This window comes from Aspergillus piperis (assembly GCF_003184755.1).
Source record: "Aspergillus piperis CBS 112811 unplaced genomic scaffold BO85scaffold_23, whole genome shotgun sequence".
NCBI classification, from domain to species: Eukaryota; Fungi; Ascomycota; class Eurotiomycetes; order Eurotiales; family Aspergillaceae; genus Aspergillus; species Aspergillus piperis.
The window spans coordinates 238,547-253,733 of NW_020291613.1; the positions used below are offsets into that span (position 1 = coordinate 238,547).

The following is a 15,187-nucleotide window of genomic DNA, read 5'->3' on the forward strand; positions in this document are numbered from 1 at the left end:
TTTACCCCTTGTTGTAGGGCTTCAGCATGATCCTGCGATGCCCAGGATCGAAAATCTCCCTCCAGCCAGCGCACATCACGACTTGCATAATCACTACGCAAATATCCTCTCTTCCTCATGCCTCCTCTCTCTTTCTTCTTGGTTTTCTACTTTTACTGCCAGTATGGGCTGGGTGCACCATGCCTCGCCTGAAGTGGAGGCTGAGTCGGAATACCGCCTGATTTTAGGGGTATGCCTGGGCTTGACCTTGTTGATGGTTATCACAGTCTGCCTGCGCTTAGCAATTCGATTTAATGCCCGCCGATTGGAAGCGTCCGACTTTGTGATGCTGGTGACTATGGTGGGTTGCCTTTGGTGGTAGACGATCCGACCGCTAATTAGTGCCAGGCCTTCAGTATCATATACAGCGCACTGTGCATCGCTCGTGAGTCGAACAAGCTTTCAGTACACAACAACTGCTAAGAATCAATAGAAAGCAGATATGGTCTTGGATTGCCCTTGTCGCTGCGCCCCAAGGCAGACCTTCCAGACTACACAAAGGTATGCGATATGCCTATTCCGATTGAGACAGAGTATTGATAGACACCAACAGCTCAATTATGCCGGTCGCCCATTCTATCAACTCGGAATTGCTGGATTTAAAGCTTCCCTTTGCCTCAACTATCTGCGATTGATTTCCGGAACGTCCAAGAATTACTACCGAATCCTTATATGGGCCGTAATAACCATCTCGACACTTGGTCATCTTGCGGGAACCTTGGTTCTGATATTCGACTGCCAGCCGGTGAGAGATAATTCTTCCCAGTCTCAGGGCTAGATTGCTGATAAGGCGATCGAAAGGTTGAGCGCGCCTGGAATCCGAATATCTCAGGATCCTGTCTGCCAGCAGGGCCAACATTTTATGGCTTAGCCATCTTCACCATCATCTGCGACATCACCATCATTATCCTTCCCATTCCGTTATTGCTCCAACTGAACATCAAGACAGCACAAAAAGCAGGAGTGGTTTGTCTGTTTCTGTTGGGGCTGTTCACCACGATCTGCTCGATCCTCCGCCTCACACAAATTCATCGGGTGGCTTATGGCGATGGAAACTCGACCATGTTGGTGCTGTGGGGCACAATTGAGTTCAACGTCGGGGTGAGTTTCCACGAGAGAGAGAACAGGATGATGCACCGAGCCACTGACAAAATGGATTAGAACATTGTAACTTGTGTTCCCTTTCTCGCCCCTCTGCTGAAAGGTGCGGTGCGCGATTTCCGATCGTACAGTGGTCGAAAAGGGTACGATAGCCGGAGTTATGCTTTGCAGACCTGGTCCAAAGATCCGCGCTCGCAGTTACGGTCGACAACTTCGGCGGCGCCGCAACCCAAACGCACGCCCAGCGAAGAGCTTATCCTCGAAAGTGGGGGCATCGACGAGGGAGGCATTCATATGACGGTGGAGCTGCGTGTTTCGCTAGAGAAGAGGCCAACAACAGAGGCCAGAGAGTGATGCCCATACTCTTGCCGTCGACTGATGGCGCCATTCCTTGAAACCAATCTCTTAAACTTTCGTTGTGTATATTAATCACTCACTGGGTCTTCCTCTTCTTCTGTCCTATCAAGCGCAACTTTCCGGCGATTCCTGAATAGTGCAATGCAGGAATCTTAGTAGGTGCTTAGCACGACGGAATTAATAGTGCTTACGCTTCTCAGGATCAAACCAGAGCGGGATCATATTGGGCCGATGTAACAGAGACAAGCCAATGGAGTCGAGCAGAACAGGCCAGACCAACCGCCCCCGACGGGATCTTCCCGGCCATGAAGCCCAGATCCATCCAGGAGGAATCCTGTGCGTCCCGTGAAACCTTAATGGTGGTCCACTCGGGAAGTCATCCCCGGGCGGCCACCGAGCTGTGTTCCGCACACGCCAGCTGGCCTGTTGGTGAGAGACGGATAATCTGGCCGCCTAGTCGAACCAGTAACTGGACATTAGTGTCTGGCCGGTGTGCTATTTAGCTACTAGTGAGTTGACAGCACTATCAGAATGGAATATGATCCACTGCGGACGGACTGTGACAGATTGACACCGGAGAAGGGACCACGGTGGTAGGGCTAGAGACCGGCGCTAAGGTCTCAAGCACGACGCCGTCCCCCACGCGATGCCGGCCTAACATTCTTAGTGCTTTTAAGGCTCTTTTAGGGCCGGCCTTGTTTCACCTCACGCATTAGACTGGCACGAGACATCCAATGTAACTTTATTGCGTCGTTATTACGATTTAATTATGATTAAATTAAGGTTGGCAAAGGTTTTCATTGCCTAATGGCGTGCTATATCCCAGCTACTGGTCGTCAACTTTACCAACATTGTTCGTTGTCCTCAGCAGCGCAGAAACGAGTCTCTGACTCCTTGCATATTCAAGGATATGATACTTTCCAGAAGCAACCCTTGGTGATCAGTGAATGGGCATCAATCTCATCAAGCACCTCCCCTAATCTAACTGTAAAGGACAAGCATAAATTATTCAGAGACAAACACGAGCCTTAGCACCAGCAAGCCCTAAGGCCAGCCAACTAGTATGGTTTTGCCGGCCTGACCCCATCCCAACAATGCCTCACGTTCTCTTCCCATTGGCACATTTCCATACGATAACGGTTCCACCAATCCAATTCCTGCGCACCTCCCACATAAGTCACCGTCCGACTCCAACCGGCCCTTGATTACAGCAGTATTACAGCGATGCGCCTTCAGGTAAAAGGGTCAGGGGATGAACCCGTGTTCCCGTGGAACCGAACATCCGTGCCTCTTCGCTGCCCCCATCATGGCTGATCTTCCCGTTCTCATCGTCGGTGCAGGCATCAGTGGCCTCCTTCTGGCCCAGCACCTCCAGAAAATCGGTGTCCCTTACAAGATCTTCGAGCGCGATGCCGCTATTGATGCACGAAGCGGGGGTTGGGGGTTGACGCTCCATTGGGCACTCCCTGCACTGCGGGAACTCCTCCCGGAAGACCTTGTGCAACGCCTCCCAGAGGCATATGTTAACAAGGCGGCCGCTGCCCGCGGTGACACCGGTCGCTTTTCGTTCTTCGATCTCAAAACAGGATCAGCGTTGTACAGTGTCCCCGCTGCAGAGCGAATTCGGGTCAGTCGCGTTCGACTGAGGCAGCTGGTGGCCACGGGGCTTGATGTTCAGGTAAGACCCTTTTTGACTGCCTAGTAAGATGGGATGGAATGAAATTATCCTTCACTTTCAGGCCCTCTGACCAGAACTGTAGTGGAACAAAACCCTCCAGAACATTGAGTCCTCCGCCGACACCGTCACCGCGCATTTCGCAGACGGCACCTCCTACACAGGATGCCTCTTGATCGGCTGCGATGGATCGCGATCCCCCACCCGCGAGATCTTGTACCCGGACAGCCATGAGATGAATCCACTACCGGTGCAGATCCTCGGCGCAGCTACTCTATATACAGCAGATGAGATGGCCGGCGCCGCAGATATTGATCCGTTCATTTTTCAGGGCTCGCATCCTGAATCCAACGTCTTCCTGTTCTTCAGCAGTATGCATATACCGCCCTCCTATCACATACCAACATGTGCACAACAGCTAACTTATAATTCTTCAATTAGTCCTCGACAACCCCAACAACTTCGCAGAAAGCAGCAAGGACAAATATGAATGCCAGATCATAATATCATGGGCAGATTCCAAAGACATCGCAGTCCCCAGCGACAACAGGGAGCGAATCGCGCTGATGAAATCTTTGGCCTCGAACTGGGCGGAGCCATTCAGGACCCTGGTCTACGGGTTACCCGAGGACACAGAGGCACGGTCAATCCGCATCGCGGACTGGATGTTCCGACCGCTGCAGAATCGCTCACATCCCAGGGTTGTGCTGATGGGTGATTCGGCGCATACGATGACTATGTGTATGTTCATACAATGCTGGGCTGTGCTGGGTGGGAGGATTACATGCTAACAGTGGTGTCTAGACCGCGGAGAAGGGGCCAATAATGCCATCGTTGATGTACTGGACTTGACTAGACGTGTGGATATGCGTTCTCTAGCGTGAGTATCAGCGCTTCGCGGGATGTACAACTAGATACTAACTCATCGTCCAAACAGATCCATGTCGACACAAGCACTGCGAGATGCATTGGACGTCTACGAGAATGACGTCTTCAGGCGCGCAGAGCCCAGCGTGCTCAACTCGCGTCAGGCCTGTGTCGACGCTCATGACTTCACGCGGATCCTGGACGAGAGTCCACTGGTATCAGCCCGGGTGCTGAAGGAGGATGCCACGGAGCAGAAATCCTAGCAGAGAACCTTCCAATGAGTCCCGCATAGCCAGCATAGCATAATGAACCTGCGTTCAATAAATCCAAGAAAATAAATTCTCTATGCATCACCAAAACAAACACAATGTACAAGTACAAGGTACCAGACCTATTCCACATGCCCTACTTTTCAACCCCAACGAAGCAACAAAGCAACGTTATGCAATATGCCCATGCACGATACCTCCCCTCACGCAACCCACACATTCATGTAAAATCATCACCGCCCACCCAACCCCTCATGCGGCGCACGACCAACCTTCGGTTCTCCAGGCTTCCCACCCCTAACAGCGTCCCGATCCCCGTCAGAGACGAACATCGAGCGCCCAAGTTTATTCTCCCCATCAATAGCCTGCTGGTCTCCCTCGGGAGAGTATCTCTGCTCCTTGCGTGGCGACTGCATCCGGAATGTGAGCAAGGCGCCGGAGATAACCGCGAACATGGTTAGGAAGGCGGTATTCCGGGACCTATCAACCATTGGATATCATTAGTATACGATGGTGTAGGTGAAGGGATAGAGTGCGGCTCACTTGGCTCCGGATGACATGCCATTTCCGTAACTTAGACTTGGGTTCGGCATGGTTGTTGGTTTGGAAGTTAGATGATGATGTATGCAGTATGTACCTAGTGACCACCAATAATGGCTGTTGCTGTTGGGAGATAATACTTGCTGTTTAGGTCCTCTTATATTCGAATCCGGACGGTCGCCACGATGACACAACCATGACTGCGGTGGGATGTAGGTTTGGCCAGACTGTGTTTAGCTTTGGTGAGCAGTGTGTAAGGTTTGGGTGGTTGTGGGTTGGGAAGATGATTCCGGCGGCTGAGCTCGGATGCTTTTGATTCATTGGAATTGATTTACTTGCAGGTTTTGTTGATATCTGTAGGGTTAGATGTCCAGACTGGTTTACGCTATAGATTGTCTGGGGACAATTGTTGGAATTCTTATGAGCGGGAGAACTGGAGCGATCCGTGATGGTAGAGTGGGAGGTGACGATGCTAGCGGTTGGGTGGAGGAACTCTCTAATCCGGATTGTAAAAAAGAAATTAAATCATTGCATCGTTTTCTTTTGTATCAGTTGAGGTAGTCGTATCGGATGTAGCGGGAAAAAAAATGCAAAAAGATATGACAAGAGTGGGATTCGAACCCACGCCCCTTTCGAGACTAGGAATGCTCCGAAGAACATGTGTGATCAGATAGCCTGACCCTAGCGCCTTAGACCGCTCGGCCATCTTGCCTGTTGCTTGAAATAGGTTGGCTCCTTTGGCTATAGGAGCTCTTCCACTATCCACTACACAGAGGGAGGTTTAAGTTTCAGCTTGTCGCATTCACATGCTAGAGATGATGTCTGATGCTACGAGGTGCGAGTCCTATTACGAAATAATATGTGCATATTGTGAGACATCATAGCGTCGATCTCAATGATTGACAGTCTAGTATGTAATGGTTCGATGATTGAATGACCAGGTCATTGAACTGCATGAACCGAATGTATATATTTCGGAAGTCCTTCTTGGTATGCCTTCTGGTACCAGTAGCAAACCCCAGCCCCAACTGAATGCCTTCATCAACTTAAGCGATCATTCTACTATTCAGCCCTGTCCGACACATAATTGCGGCGGCACTAGTAGTAGGTATGCGCGAGTACAGACTGTTATGCAGTGGAAATCTATCGAATGCAACCCTACAAGAAACTATCAGATACACAGCAATAGTACCGGCTACTCGCGACCGAGCACGATCTCCTACGTAACCCAAAAATTTCCCATTAATGCACCCAGAGATAACATAGCAAGCATGGGACCGGACAGCATTGATACCGAGCGGAGATAGACTGTCCCCGCTGCAGGATGCGCCGTAAAACAGTGATTGTATACCCTTTTGGGAAACTCACAAGGGGGATAGTGGGTTGCCGAAGAGATTTGCTGTGCAGGCCGGTTGACGATGACAGAAGGAGAATACACTGTAAATCACATCATCCTTAGTTGTCAGTAGAAATAGAGCATAATACTCATGATCGACAGCACAGAAGAGACTAAAGGGGTAAAGGGGCCAGGAACAGGAGAGTTTCCCTCTCTTTGCTACTCCACCCCTAGGCAGGCGCCGGCACAGTTATGAAGAGTAGTTCATGAAACCCACTCGGTCGGATCATCACCGTATCGTTCTTCTGGCTTGGCCGAATTTTGAGTGTACACATCGAGGTGAGGATCGAGGATCAATGTGGACAAAAACTGCGAGCATAGCCAGAAATGAGCTAATTTCCAGGGAACAGTTAGCGCACATATATGCACTAGCCAGCTAAACCACCCATACACAATCAACACCTTCTGATTGTAGCTAGTAGCAACGATTCCGGAAGACTTGCGAAGATGGCACATTGAGTTTCCGATTAGTCAATGGGATATTGGGATGAATGTTGAGCATTATCCGGAAGCAAGTATGTTTGCTAGTCTTGGCGATGCTGCGAACGATTAAGGATTTTCAGTTCTCGCTGCCAGTGCGAAGAAAAAACCCGGGGAGAGGAAAACTGGCCAAGCAGTGCCAATGTGCGCCTTTTGCTTGGATTGACTCAGACGCGTCATCCCAGTTCTGCCAGTGCGAGATGTGATTTGCATTGTCAAATCAATCGCACTACACTCCAGTCTCCAGCACGCCTAGCTCGGGAACGAGCACGAGCCAACAGGGCCAAACCCCCTCATGGCATGTTATTTAGTCCAACGTTCGCTAATTTATTTGATGCGTCGACGGTCTGAAGGCAGCAATCGAATTGCCAGTAGGCCTGCCTAGCTTGCGCACGAAGGGCTCGTGCACCACGCGATGCATTCAACGGTCGAAATAAGGGTATGAAAAGGATCAAATATATTGAATCCTGCCGTTCCCACCGAATGTTTTGCTCTTGGCATAAGAGGGGAGGTGAGGGGAAATGAGGAGGCGTGAGGGGAAATACGAACCCGCTGACTAAATGAGCCCCTGAGCTCCCTGGACTTTGAGCACGAGGCGTAGGATGGAGCTATTCATAGATGTCGACGGGGGTGGCCCTTATGCTTTCTTTGGCTTTGTTTCGGCAATTATACCTAGGCTCTTGTTGCCATGGTGGAAGAAGTCCCAACCAATTACTCGGGACGCCGCCTCCCAAATTTCTGCCTGGGAGGGACACTAACCAGTACCCCAGGGACTAGTACTACGCATAAGGGGTGGTCGACGGCAATAGAGCACATGTGATAGGATCCCCCAGGCCTCCCAAGGACTTGGTAATTGAGGCGATCTTTCATAGGCAAGGCGGGGCGACATTCCGAAAGGGAGGTGACCCCCGATGTTGTAACTTGTCTCTCAACTGGCCAGCCTAAAGAACGCCACCATAGTACTAGTCACGCAAGAATTTCACTCCACTGCCTGCCAGTCATTCGAACAAAGGCATTGGGGAAACAGAAAAGGCTATTGAGCTCTGGTACAATTTCTGTGCTTTTTTCCAAACTCTCATGACCACCCCCGCCTCGCGTCGGTTCGGGAATCTCAGACGAGAGTCTAAATCTCTTCGCTGTGCCGCGCCATCTCTATAGGACACTGACTCGGCACACCCAATCAAGTTATACTACTGAACTCATTACACAGGACATGCAATTAGCCGAGTAGCGTCCACACAGATTGCAGCCAATGCCAAAGATACCATTTGTCGAGAGAGGAGTGTTGGACCATTACAATGGGACCAGGTGGATGTCACTGCGCGGTTTTCTTTTCCAGCTGCGCGCTCCACGAGTGATAGGGCTGAAGAACAGTGTCACCGTGAACAGACTCAGAACTAGCGAAGATTTTAGAAGGACTAAAAAGGACGCACACCTGACGCACAGAAAAGGATCATCGTGTTTTCCACGAATCTACGGCATACGGCAAGTCCTCCGTATCTCGTCCGGCCCGCGGAATCCGTAACCATGGATCCAGGGCCGTGTCTGACTCTGCCATCCACCCCCCTGGAGATCCAATCTCCACCAGCTTAGATTGATCCTCCTTCTCAAAGAGGCAAGCCGAAGGCAGACCGTGCTTCCAAAGGTTCGAAGCTTCTTTATCCTCCCGCCTTCTAACCGTGGCGCGTCGCGAGGTGATCACCCTAATCATCCCTTTTTCTCTTACCGGGACTCCGCACCATGGACCGACCCAACCCGATAGTGGTTGCGATAAGGACAGGATCGCAATTTGTAGATCAACGAGCACAGGAGCTATTTAGAAACCATCATCGTTGGTGCCTGCGATAGCGCACAACAAGTGCCACCTTGAGTGCCACTCATAAACGTGGCCGGAGGCGGAGATTTTTCTACCTGCGCCCGTTTATCGCCACCACAGCCAAGCGCAACACGGGCAACGTAGCTTTCCGACATTTTCAACAGAGTTTCTTGTCAATGTTATTCTTATTCAACTCCTGGCCCGATACGAGGATCAACACAAGGAACCAAGCAAGACGCGATGAAAAAAAAAACAAAAAAAAAGTCTGGAACCAGGGACAGGTCCGGGGATACCCGACCCATGAAGTAAAAAGTAGCAAAAGTAAAAAAGTACTCCGTACTCCGTCCCAGCTGGGTTTCTCGCATTTTCTTCCATGGCCGAGGATGAAACCCGGAGCCACTTTCTGACTCGCTTGCCGGCTTCCGACTGGCGTTGGTCGCCCCACGTGGGCCTGGCAGGAGGATTACTATTATTCTATATTATTCTGGTCTTATTTTGCATAAGCCCACACACTAGACAAGGTCAACGAACAAAGAAAATAAATGAGAAAAAGTCAAAAAGGCAAAAAGTACGGAGCGACGTGAACCCTGAGCCTTTGCCAAGACAGCTACTGAGATAGCGTCTTTTTTCTAAGGCAGCGAGTGATTCTGATGCCGAGAAATCGAAACCATCACCACTTGTAGTTGTCTGATGCCCTCGACATAGCTCACGATGGTCCAGTAGCCCCAACCCGAGGTCCCAGCAAGCAGCAGTAGTGATTGTCAACCGGCCGATAGGGATTTTCATGCCAATAACAAGCTTCGGTGGCGTTTCTAGGGTTTTCCTCTAGCGCTAGAACCATTGGGACCATCGCATGGAGGTCGCATTCTGAGCCGTCTCCAGGGGGACTATTGCCCTCTTATAAAGCTTGGTTGAGACTAGAGAGACGCCGTTCGCTGCGGAGGTTCAGATGGACAGCTAAAGGAGCCAAGCTCGCTCCCAAAACCTCCCAGGTGGAGATGGGACCCCCCAGTCGTCACGGAAGATGATAACTCCTTTCGGCACATGCCCGAACCCGCCCCGGTAATTGCACTGAGTCGTTTCCGTAAAATCCGTCGAATCCACGGTACCCTCGATCGACACTTGACGCGACGTTCCTAATTGGACTTAGAGCGGGTGAGGGCTCCTGGCCACGCTGCCTGCTAGGACCAACCCCAGGGGGTGGAAGGACACAGCGGTTATATAGGTCAAATGCCGTCGGTGGAAAGGAAGCCTGAAACAATTCCACCCCCGGTCACCTTTCCCCATCATGCTGTCCCTGGCGATCCAGTCCTTACTGTACGAGGCAGACGCCCATGCGGCTAATCCGGCCCTGCAGCGTCGCTCGTCCTCGTCGAGTACCCAGGGCGAGGCTGTTATGAGCCCACTGCCGAGTTTGCAGACCAAGGGCTTGATTGTTATCTCGGCGCTGGCCACCGTCTCACTCATTTGTACTCTTTCCTTGTTGACTTTCTTTACCTATCGTTTTATTTTCTGGAAACGCCACTACAAACGTTACATCGGTTACAACCAATATGTCGTGCTCATGTTCAACCTCATTCTGGCTGACTTCATCCAAAGTCTGGGCTTTATCATCAGTCTGCGATGGATCCAGACCAACTCGGTGACGGCCGCAGACCCTGCATGCTTCTTGCAGGGCATTTGGCTGCAGATTGGTGATCCCATGAGTGGTCTGTTCGTGCTCGCCATTGCTGCGCACACTTTCATGCACGTCACCTTGGGCTACCAGATCTCACACCGTCTTTTTGTTTCTATCGTTTGTGGGCTCTGGCTCTTTGGGGTTATAACGACTGTCATTCCGATCGCAGCACACGGTCGGTACGTCTGGTATCCGGCTGTAGCCTGGGTAAGTTGATCTTCTCTTTACAATATTTCGGTAAGTCACTAACATTCTTTTACTCCAGTGCTGGATGACCCCCAAGTACGAGTCGATGCGTCTGTGGACTCACTACTTTTGGATTTTCGCCTCGGAGTTCTTCACCGTCGTCCTGTACGCGATCATGTTCCTTCAACTGCGCAAGAGGATCGCCGAGTCAGCCATTCTGGGCGAGCACAACTCCGAAAGTCTGACCCGACTCAAGCGTGTCATTTTCCACATGGCGTTATATCCCGTTGTGTATATCTGCCTTACCTTACCTCTTGCCGCAGGTCGAATGGCTTCTGCCAGTGGCCATTCCCCCAGCGTTCTCTACTTCTGCTTTGCCGGATCCTTCATGACTCTGTGTGGCTTCTGTGATTCCCTCATGTACACACTGAGTCGCCGCAGCGTGGTGCTGGAGCCTGAAGCCAGGATCCATGGCAGCAGCAACAAATACTCCAGCCGACCGAACAAATCGTCGGTCGCACACCACTATGGCAACAGTATCGATGGCAAGGGACCGACCAACACCACGATTGCGCGCGGCCGCAGCGATTCCACCGAGGAGATGATCGGCAAGGATGGGTTGGAGCTGGCCCCGATGGGAGTGGTGCTGCAGCACACGACGATCGAGGTCACCCATGAGGCGGCCTATGACTCTGCATCAAGCAATCTAAGTGGCCAACGCGAGCGAAGCAGCATCTACCATTAGACTCCTAAGCTGCCCTGATGATTCTACACCTTCTATTCGAGATTACCGGCCGAACACCGAGACCGGTTTATAAGATTTTAATCCAGTCGCATTGCCATCCTACTACTCGATCAGTTGAGAAAACTGTGTTCTCATTCCTTTGCATTTGCGACAATCCATCTCGCGACAGATATGCGAGCATCGCGCGCCCGCAAGCAATCGTCGCTGACCGATTTGCGACCGACGCGGGCATTGCCTGAAGGTCCCTCCGTACACATTAGAGGACCGAAACCCTCACTGGGTTAGCGACGACCCAGCTCCGCCACTAGCTGGCGCGGTCATACCACATGCGCCGCGAAACACATCGGAGTTTATTCGAAAGCAAAGCCCATGGCGATAAAATGCCACTTACAATGGGCAATTCTTTTTTCCAACTCCTAACCGATAACCCAAGCCAGACAGGCTTTGCAACGCTTTGACCTGCGCTGGCCACGCAATGAATGAGAATGGCCCCCATGCTAATATTCCTTGGGGATAATGATTTTGGCGGAGGACAACAACATCTGCCCATCTACACTTCACTGTACATATTTCCTTACTGTCATGATACAAGTACAAACGAATGTAAACAAAAAGAATTACCACAATGATGCTGTACCATACATCATAGACTCGGAACATAGCCGACAAGCCAATAGGAATGAACCCCATAATTGAGTTGTTCCAAACCCCGCACGGGGACAAGATCTAAGGTTATCTGCATCTTGTTCCCCCTTGCTTCCAGCCTGATTGCACCTCTCATCTATCTATCTCTACCCTACTCCCAGTTATACATATGCATACATACAGCCATCATGTACATGAAAGAAATCTACACCGACTCCACCCCCTCAACCCTCCACACCTTCATCCAACAAAACCCTCTCGGCGTACTCACCACCGCCATTCCCTCCCCTCTACACCCGTTACTCCAATCCACCCACATCCCCTGGGTTCTCGACATCCCTCCTCCCACCACCACCACTGATGATATCAACAACAAGATCAAACTCCGCGGCCACATCGCCCGCGCCAATCCCCAAAGCGCCGCCATCCTCGACTCCCTAGCCACCCAATCTGAGGCCATCCTCCCCACCGAAGTCCTCATCCTCTTCACCTCCCCTTACCACAGCTACATCACCCCGCACTTCTACACCACCACCAAGCCCCAGAACGGCAAAGTCGCCCCAACATGGAACTACGCCGCCGTGCAAGTCTACGGCCGCGCGCGGATCTATAATCCCCGTTCGGAAGGGGAAGGGGGTCAACAGGCCTCGATGTTTCTGAATAAACAGCTTCGTGATCTCTCGGCGCATTGTGAGGGGGATATCATGGGGTATACAACCACCAATACCAGTGATACTCATAACAACCCGGAGGAGAAATCATGTCCACGAGCATGGACCGTCGACGAAGCGCCAGAAGCATACATCAACATCCTGAAGAAGAACATCGTCGGGATCGAAGTGACAGTGGAGCGCATGGACGGGAAGTTCAAGATGAGCCAGGAACGAGGGGAAGGGGATCGGGAAGGGGTACTGAGGGGTTTGGATGGGATGGGAGGGGATGTTGCGAGGGGAGTGGCGGGGATGGTGAGGAATTATGCCCCTGGAGATAGATAAGAAAGTAGGTGTGGAATATGGGGGGTAAGTTGGAGGATGAAATACATCAACGGCAAGATGGCCGAGCGGTCTAAGGCGCTAGGGTCAGGTGTATCTGATCAGACATGTTCCTTCGGAGCATTCCTAGTCTCGAAAGGGGCGTGGGTTCGAATCCCACTCTTGTCATATCTTTTTGTATTTTTTTTTCTTTTCACACCTCCCGTGTATCAAAACTGTAGAGTTAGAAGGGGAATAGATTTTTAAATCCTGTTTTTCGTTTGGTTTTGATGTCGCTGGCCTAATTATTTGGCGATGTCTTCTGTATCATCCTTGGCGAGAATACGATATATCTATCACCGATCATTTATACTCAACCCAACCACCCACATTTACACTTTAGAGATCACGACTGAGTCAATACCTGATAACCCCTCTAACACTGATATTCCTCTTATCATCATCATAGAAAGCAAGCGAGATCAAAAACAGATACCCGAGACCCATATGGTCCCTATTGTCACGGGGCAAGTTTCAACCCGAAAATCCCAAACAATGGCGGTATAGGAACAGCATCACACCGGGCGCTGTATCCCAGAGAAAAAGCAATAGCCCTATGCTGTCATTAAAAAACCAGGAACACTGGTGTTGGCTGCTTCGAACCCCACTGTGGCTTACATGGCATGCTTGGAAAGAGTGCTTTATCATTTCCCCACTAGAGCTGCATATATCATGTTGCGGCTTTCCGACGGAGCTGTACAATTTATCACCATGTTTAATGATTGTTACTAGAGTAGACTAGACCGGCCACTAGCATACCTAGCACCATCGCGAATCATTATATGGATATGACAGATTGGTTTGGCATTTACCAGGAGAGTGGCAGTAATGTCTCGTACACCGATCAAGGAAGTTTTCGACATCGAAATCCCACAGAGTCCGACCCCTCTGAGCAGCCACTGTCTGGAATCATCGTGAATGCAATCGACACTCTGCCAAGCTCATCGCCCCCTCGTAGACAGTTTCCTCCCCCACGACATCTCCCGCATCGCCTTAACAAGCTTCGTATATTGATAATGCCAAGGAAGGATAGTCGACACTAAAGTCATCTGCTCGTCTAGTTGTCTAGTCATACTGCTCTGCGTCATATCGGTGACTCATATCCGACTGTTGCCTCAGCCTAATTTTGAGCTTGAGCCACCAGGAATCTAAAGTCAGGGCTAACGACTGAAGCGCTCACGGCCGATACGGAGTCCGTCGGCACAATGAACCGAGCCAGAGTGATAGATAGCTTCATCTAAAGGATAACCGGATTAGGCAGCTGTAGTAGTGAAAGTGAACTATCGTGGATAAGAGAAATGAGAGTATGAGGCGGTTTGTCACTAGTTTGGGTTTTCAATAATAGGAAAATCAGCGGACGGGTGGACTGAGCGCTGGGTGGACTGAATTGGTTAGGGAATTTATCGAGATTGGAGAGATAGATATAGTGGACCCTAATTTGACTTCTCTCGTAAGGTGAGAATGGCATTTAGAGTTATCGAACTTCTGCTTTTTTTCCGAGCTTGAGTAGTTACTTTCTATTTGTAGAGATCGATTGCTAGGATTGGGTGCCCTGCATCACATCTCCCGGTTGTTCGAGTCCGTCATAAGGTCAAATAAGAAGTCCAGTAAACTCCAATTACCCCTTTCACCACGAGCATGATAGTAAAAATCTGCTTATGATAACGGCAGAATTAGCCCCTCGATCCACCTTATACGAAGTGGATATAGCAGTTCACGGCCAGGGTGCGAATCAGGGTCTTGCCAAGAGCTCTTTGATCTCTAGGCGAACGGGCCGATAACCACGAAGGAGGCGCTATTGCCAGGGATTAAATTGCATTGTACTGTGTCAAGGCCCGTTGAACAAGGCTGTGAAACCTGTCAGGACCGACAAACTCAAATGGCCAAATGCTAAACCTTTAATAGCAACTGTCTTATGTTTGTTCCAGTTGAAGGACGGCTAGTTAGCTAACATTAACCGTGATGGCTTATTAACAAACTCCATCGACCGCAATTTCTGGCAGGCGTGGAAAGGCGCGGATGACACCATGTCATTGGATAGGGGAGCAAGTCCGCGGTGACTAATGAGGGCAAGATTTAGCGCCGGTCGAGGAATCGGGTGTCTCCGCCTGCATCCGAGCGATGCGAAGCCACGCCATCCCACGTTGGGGTGTCGTCACTGCTGGGTTTGCAAGTGGTGAACAGCATGTAGTTGTCATCTCAATAGCAAAATGGCTATGATGTTCATGTTGTAGTTAGTCAAGATGCCATGTCAGAGGTCATGCTTTTGCCAAGAGTCATCATTTCCGGTATGACCGACGGAGTAAACCCCCGTCTATCCACTAGTTCGAGGGAGGGAATAGTCTCGCAGTTCTTCTTCTTC

General features: G+C 50.5%; 5 protein-coding genes and 2 non-coding genes across 7 annotated transcripts; 5 read left to right on the forward strand and 2 right to left on the reverse strand.

The window, feature by feature from the left end:
• Nucleotides 1–163: 163 nt before the first annotated feature.
• On the forward strand, nucleotides 164–2,213 carry BO85DRAFT_462926 (uncharacterized protein; the record flags this gene model as incomplete). Its single annotated transcript, XM_025661879.1, has 8 exons — nucleotides 164–340; nucleotides 382–424; nucleotides 473–540; nucleotides 593–784; nucleotides 841–1,140; nucleotides 1,201–1,490; nucleotides 1,682–1,926; nucleotides 2,095–2,213. 8 exons carry the CDS (start codon nucleotides 164–166, stop codon nucleotides 2,211–2,213), a joined length of 1,434 nt encoding a protein of 477 aa, XP_025511448.1.
• Nucleotides 2,214–2,803: 590 nt separating this feature from the next.
• BO85DRAFT_492044 (FAD-dependent oxidoreductase) lies at nucleotides 2,804–4,302 on the forward strand (the record flags this gene model as incomplete). Its single annotated transcript, XM_025663754.1, has 5 exons — nucleotides 2,804–3,175; nucleotides 3,258–3,543; nucleotides 3,614–3,913; nucleotides 3,977–4,052; nucleotides 4,110–4,302. The coding sequence occupies 5 exons, from the start codon at nucleotides 2,804–2,806 to the stop codon at nucleotides 4,300–4,302; spliced, it is 1,227 nt and encodes a 408-aa protein (XP_025511449.1).
• A 239-nt stretch (nucleotides 4,303–4,541) lies between these two features.
• On the reverse strand, nucleotides 4,542–4,901 carry BO85DRAFT_492045 (uncharacterized protein; the record flags this gene model as incomplete). The annotated part of the gene is made up of 2 exons (XM_025663755.1): nucleotides 4,542–4,788; nucleotides 4,852–4,901. The coding sequence occupies 2 exons, from the start codon at nucleotides 4,899–4,901 to the stop codon at nucleotides 4,542–4,544; spliced, it is 297 nt and encodes a 98-aa protein (XP_025511450.1).
• Nucleotides 4,902–5,448: 547 nt separating this feature from the next.
• On the reverse strand, nucleotides 5,449–5,560 carry BO85DRAFT_t254. Its single transcript has one exon. It is a non-coding gene; the product is annotated as a tRNA-Leu (tRNA).
• A 4,268-nt stretch (nucleotides 5,561–9,828) lies between these two features.
• BO85DRAFT_492046 (uncharacterized protein) lies at nucleotides 9,829–11,149 on the forward strand (the record flags this gene model as incomplete). The annotated part of the gene is made up of 2 exons (XM_025663756.1): nucleotides 9,829–10,425; nucleotides 10,484–11,149. 2 exons carry the CDS (start codon nucleotides 9,829–9,831, stop codon nucleotides 11,147–11,149), a joined length of 1,263 nt encoding a protein of 420 aa, XP_025511451.1.
• Nucleotides 11,150–11,948: 799 nt separating this feature from the next.
• Nucleotides 11,949–12,789, forward strand: BO85DRAFT_481048 (FMN-binding negative transcriptional regulator; the record flags this gene model as incomplete). Its single annotated transcript, XM_025663043.1, has 1 exon — nucleotides 11,949–12,789. The coding sequence occupies exon 1, from the start codon at nucleotides 11,983–11,985 to the stop codon at nucleotides 12,787–12,789; it is 807 nt and encodes a 268-aa protein (XP_025511452.1). The 5' UTR covers nucleotides 11,949–11,982.
• A 51-nt stretch (nucleotides 12,790–12,840) lies between these two features.
• BO85DRAFT_t251 lies at nucleotides 12,841–12,954 on the forward strand. The gene has a single exon. It is a non-coding gene; the product is annotated as a tRNA-Leu (tRNA).
• The last annotated feature ends 2,233 nt before the right edge of the window (nucleotides 12,955–15,187 follow it).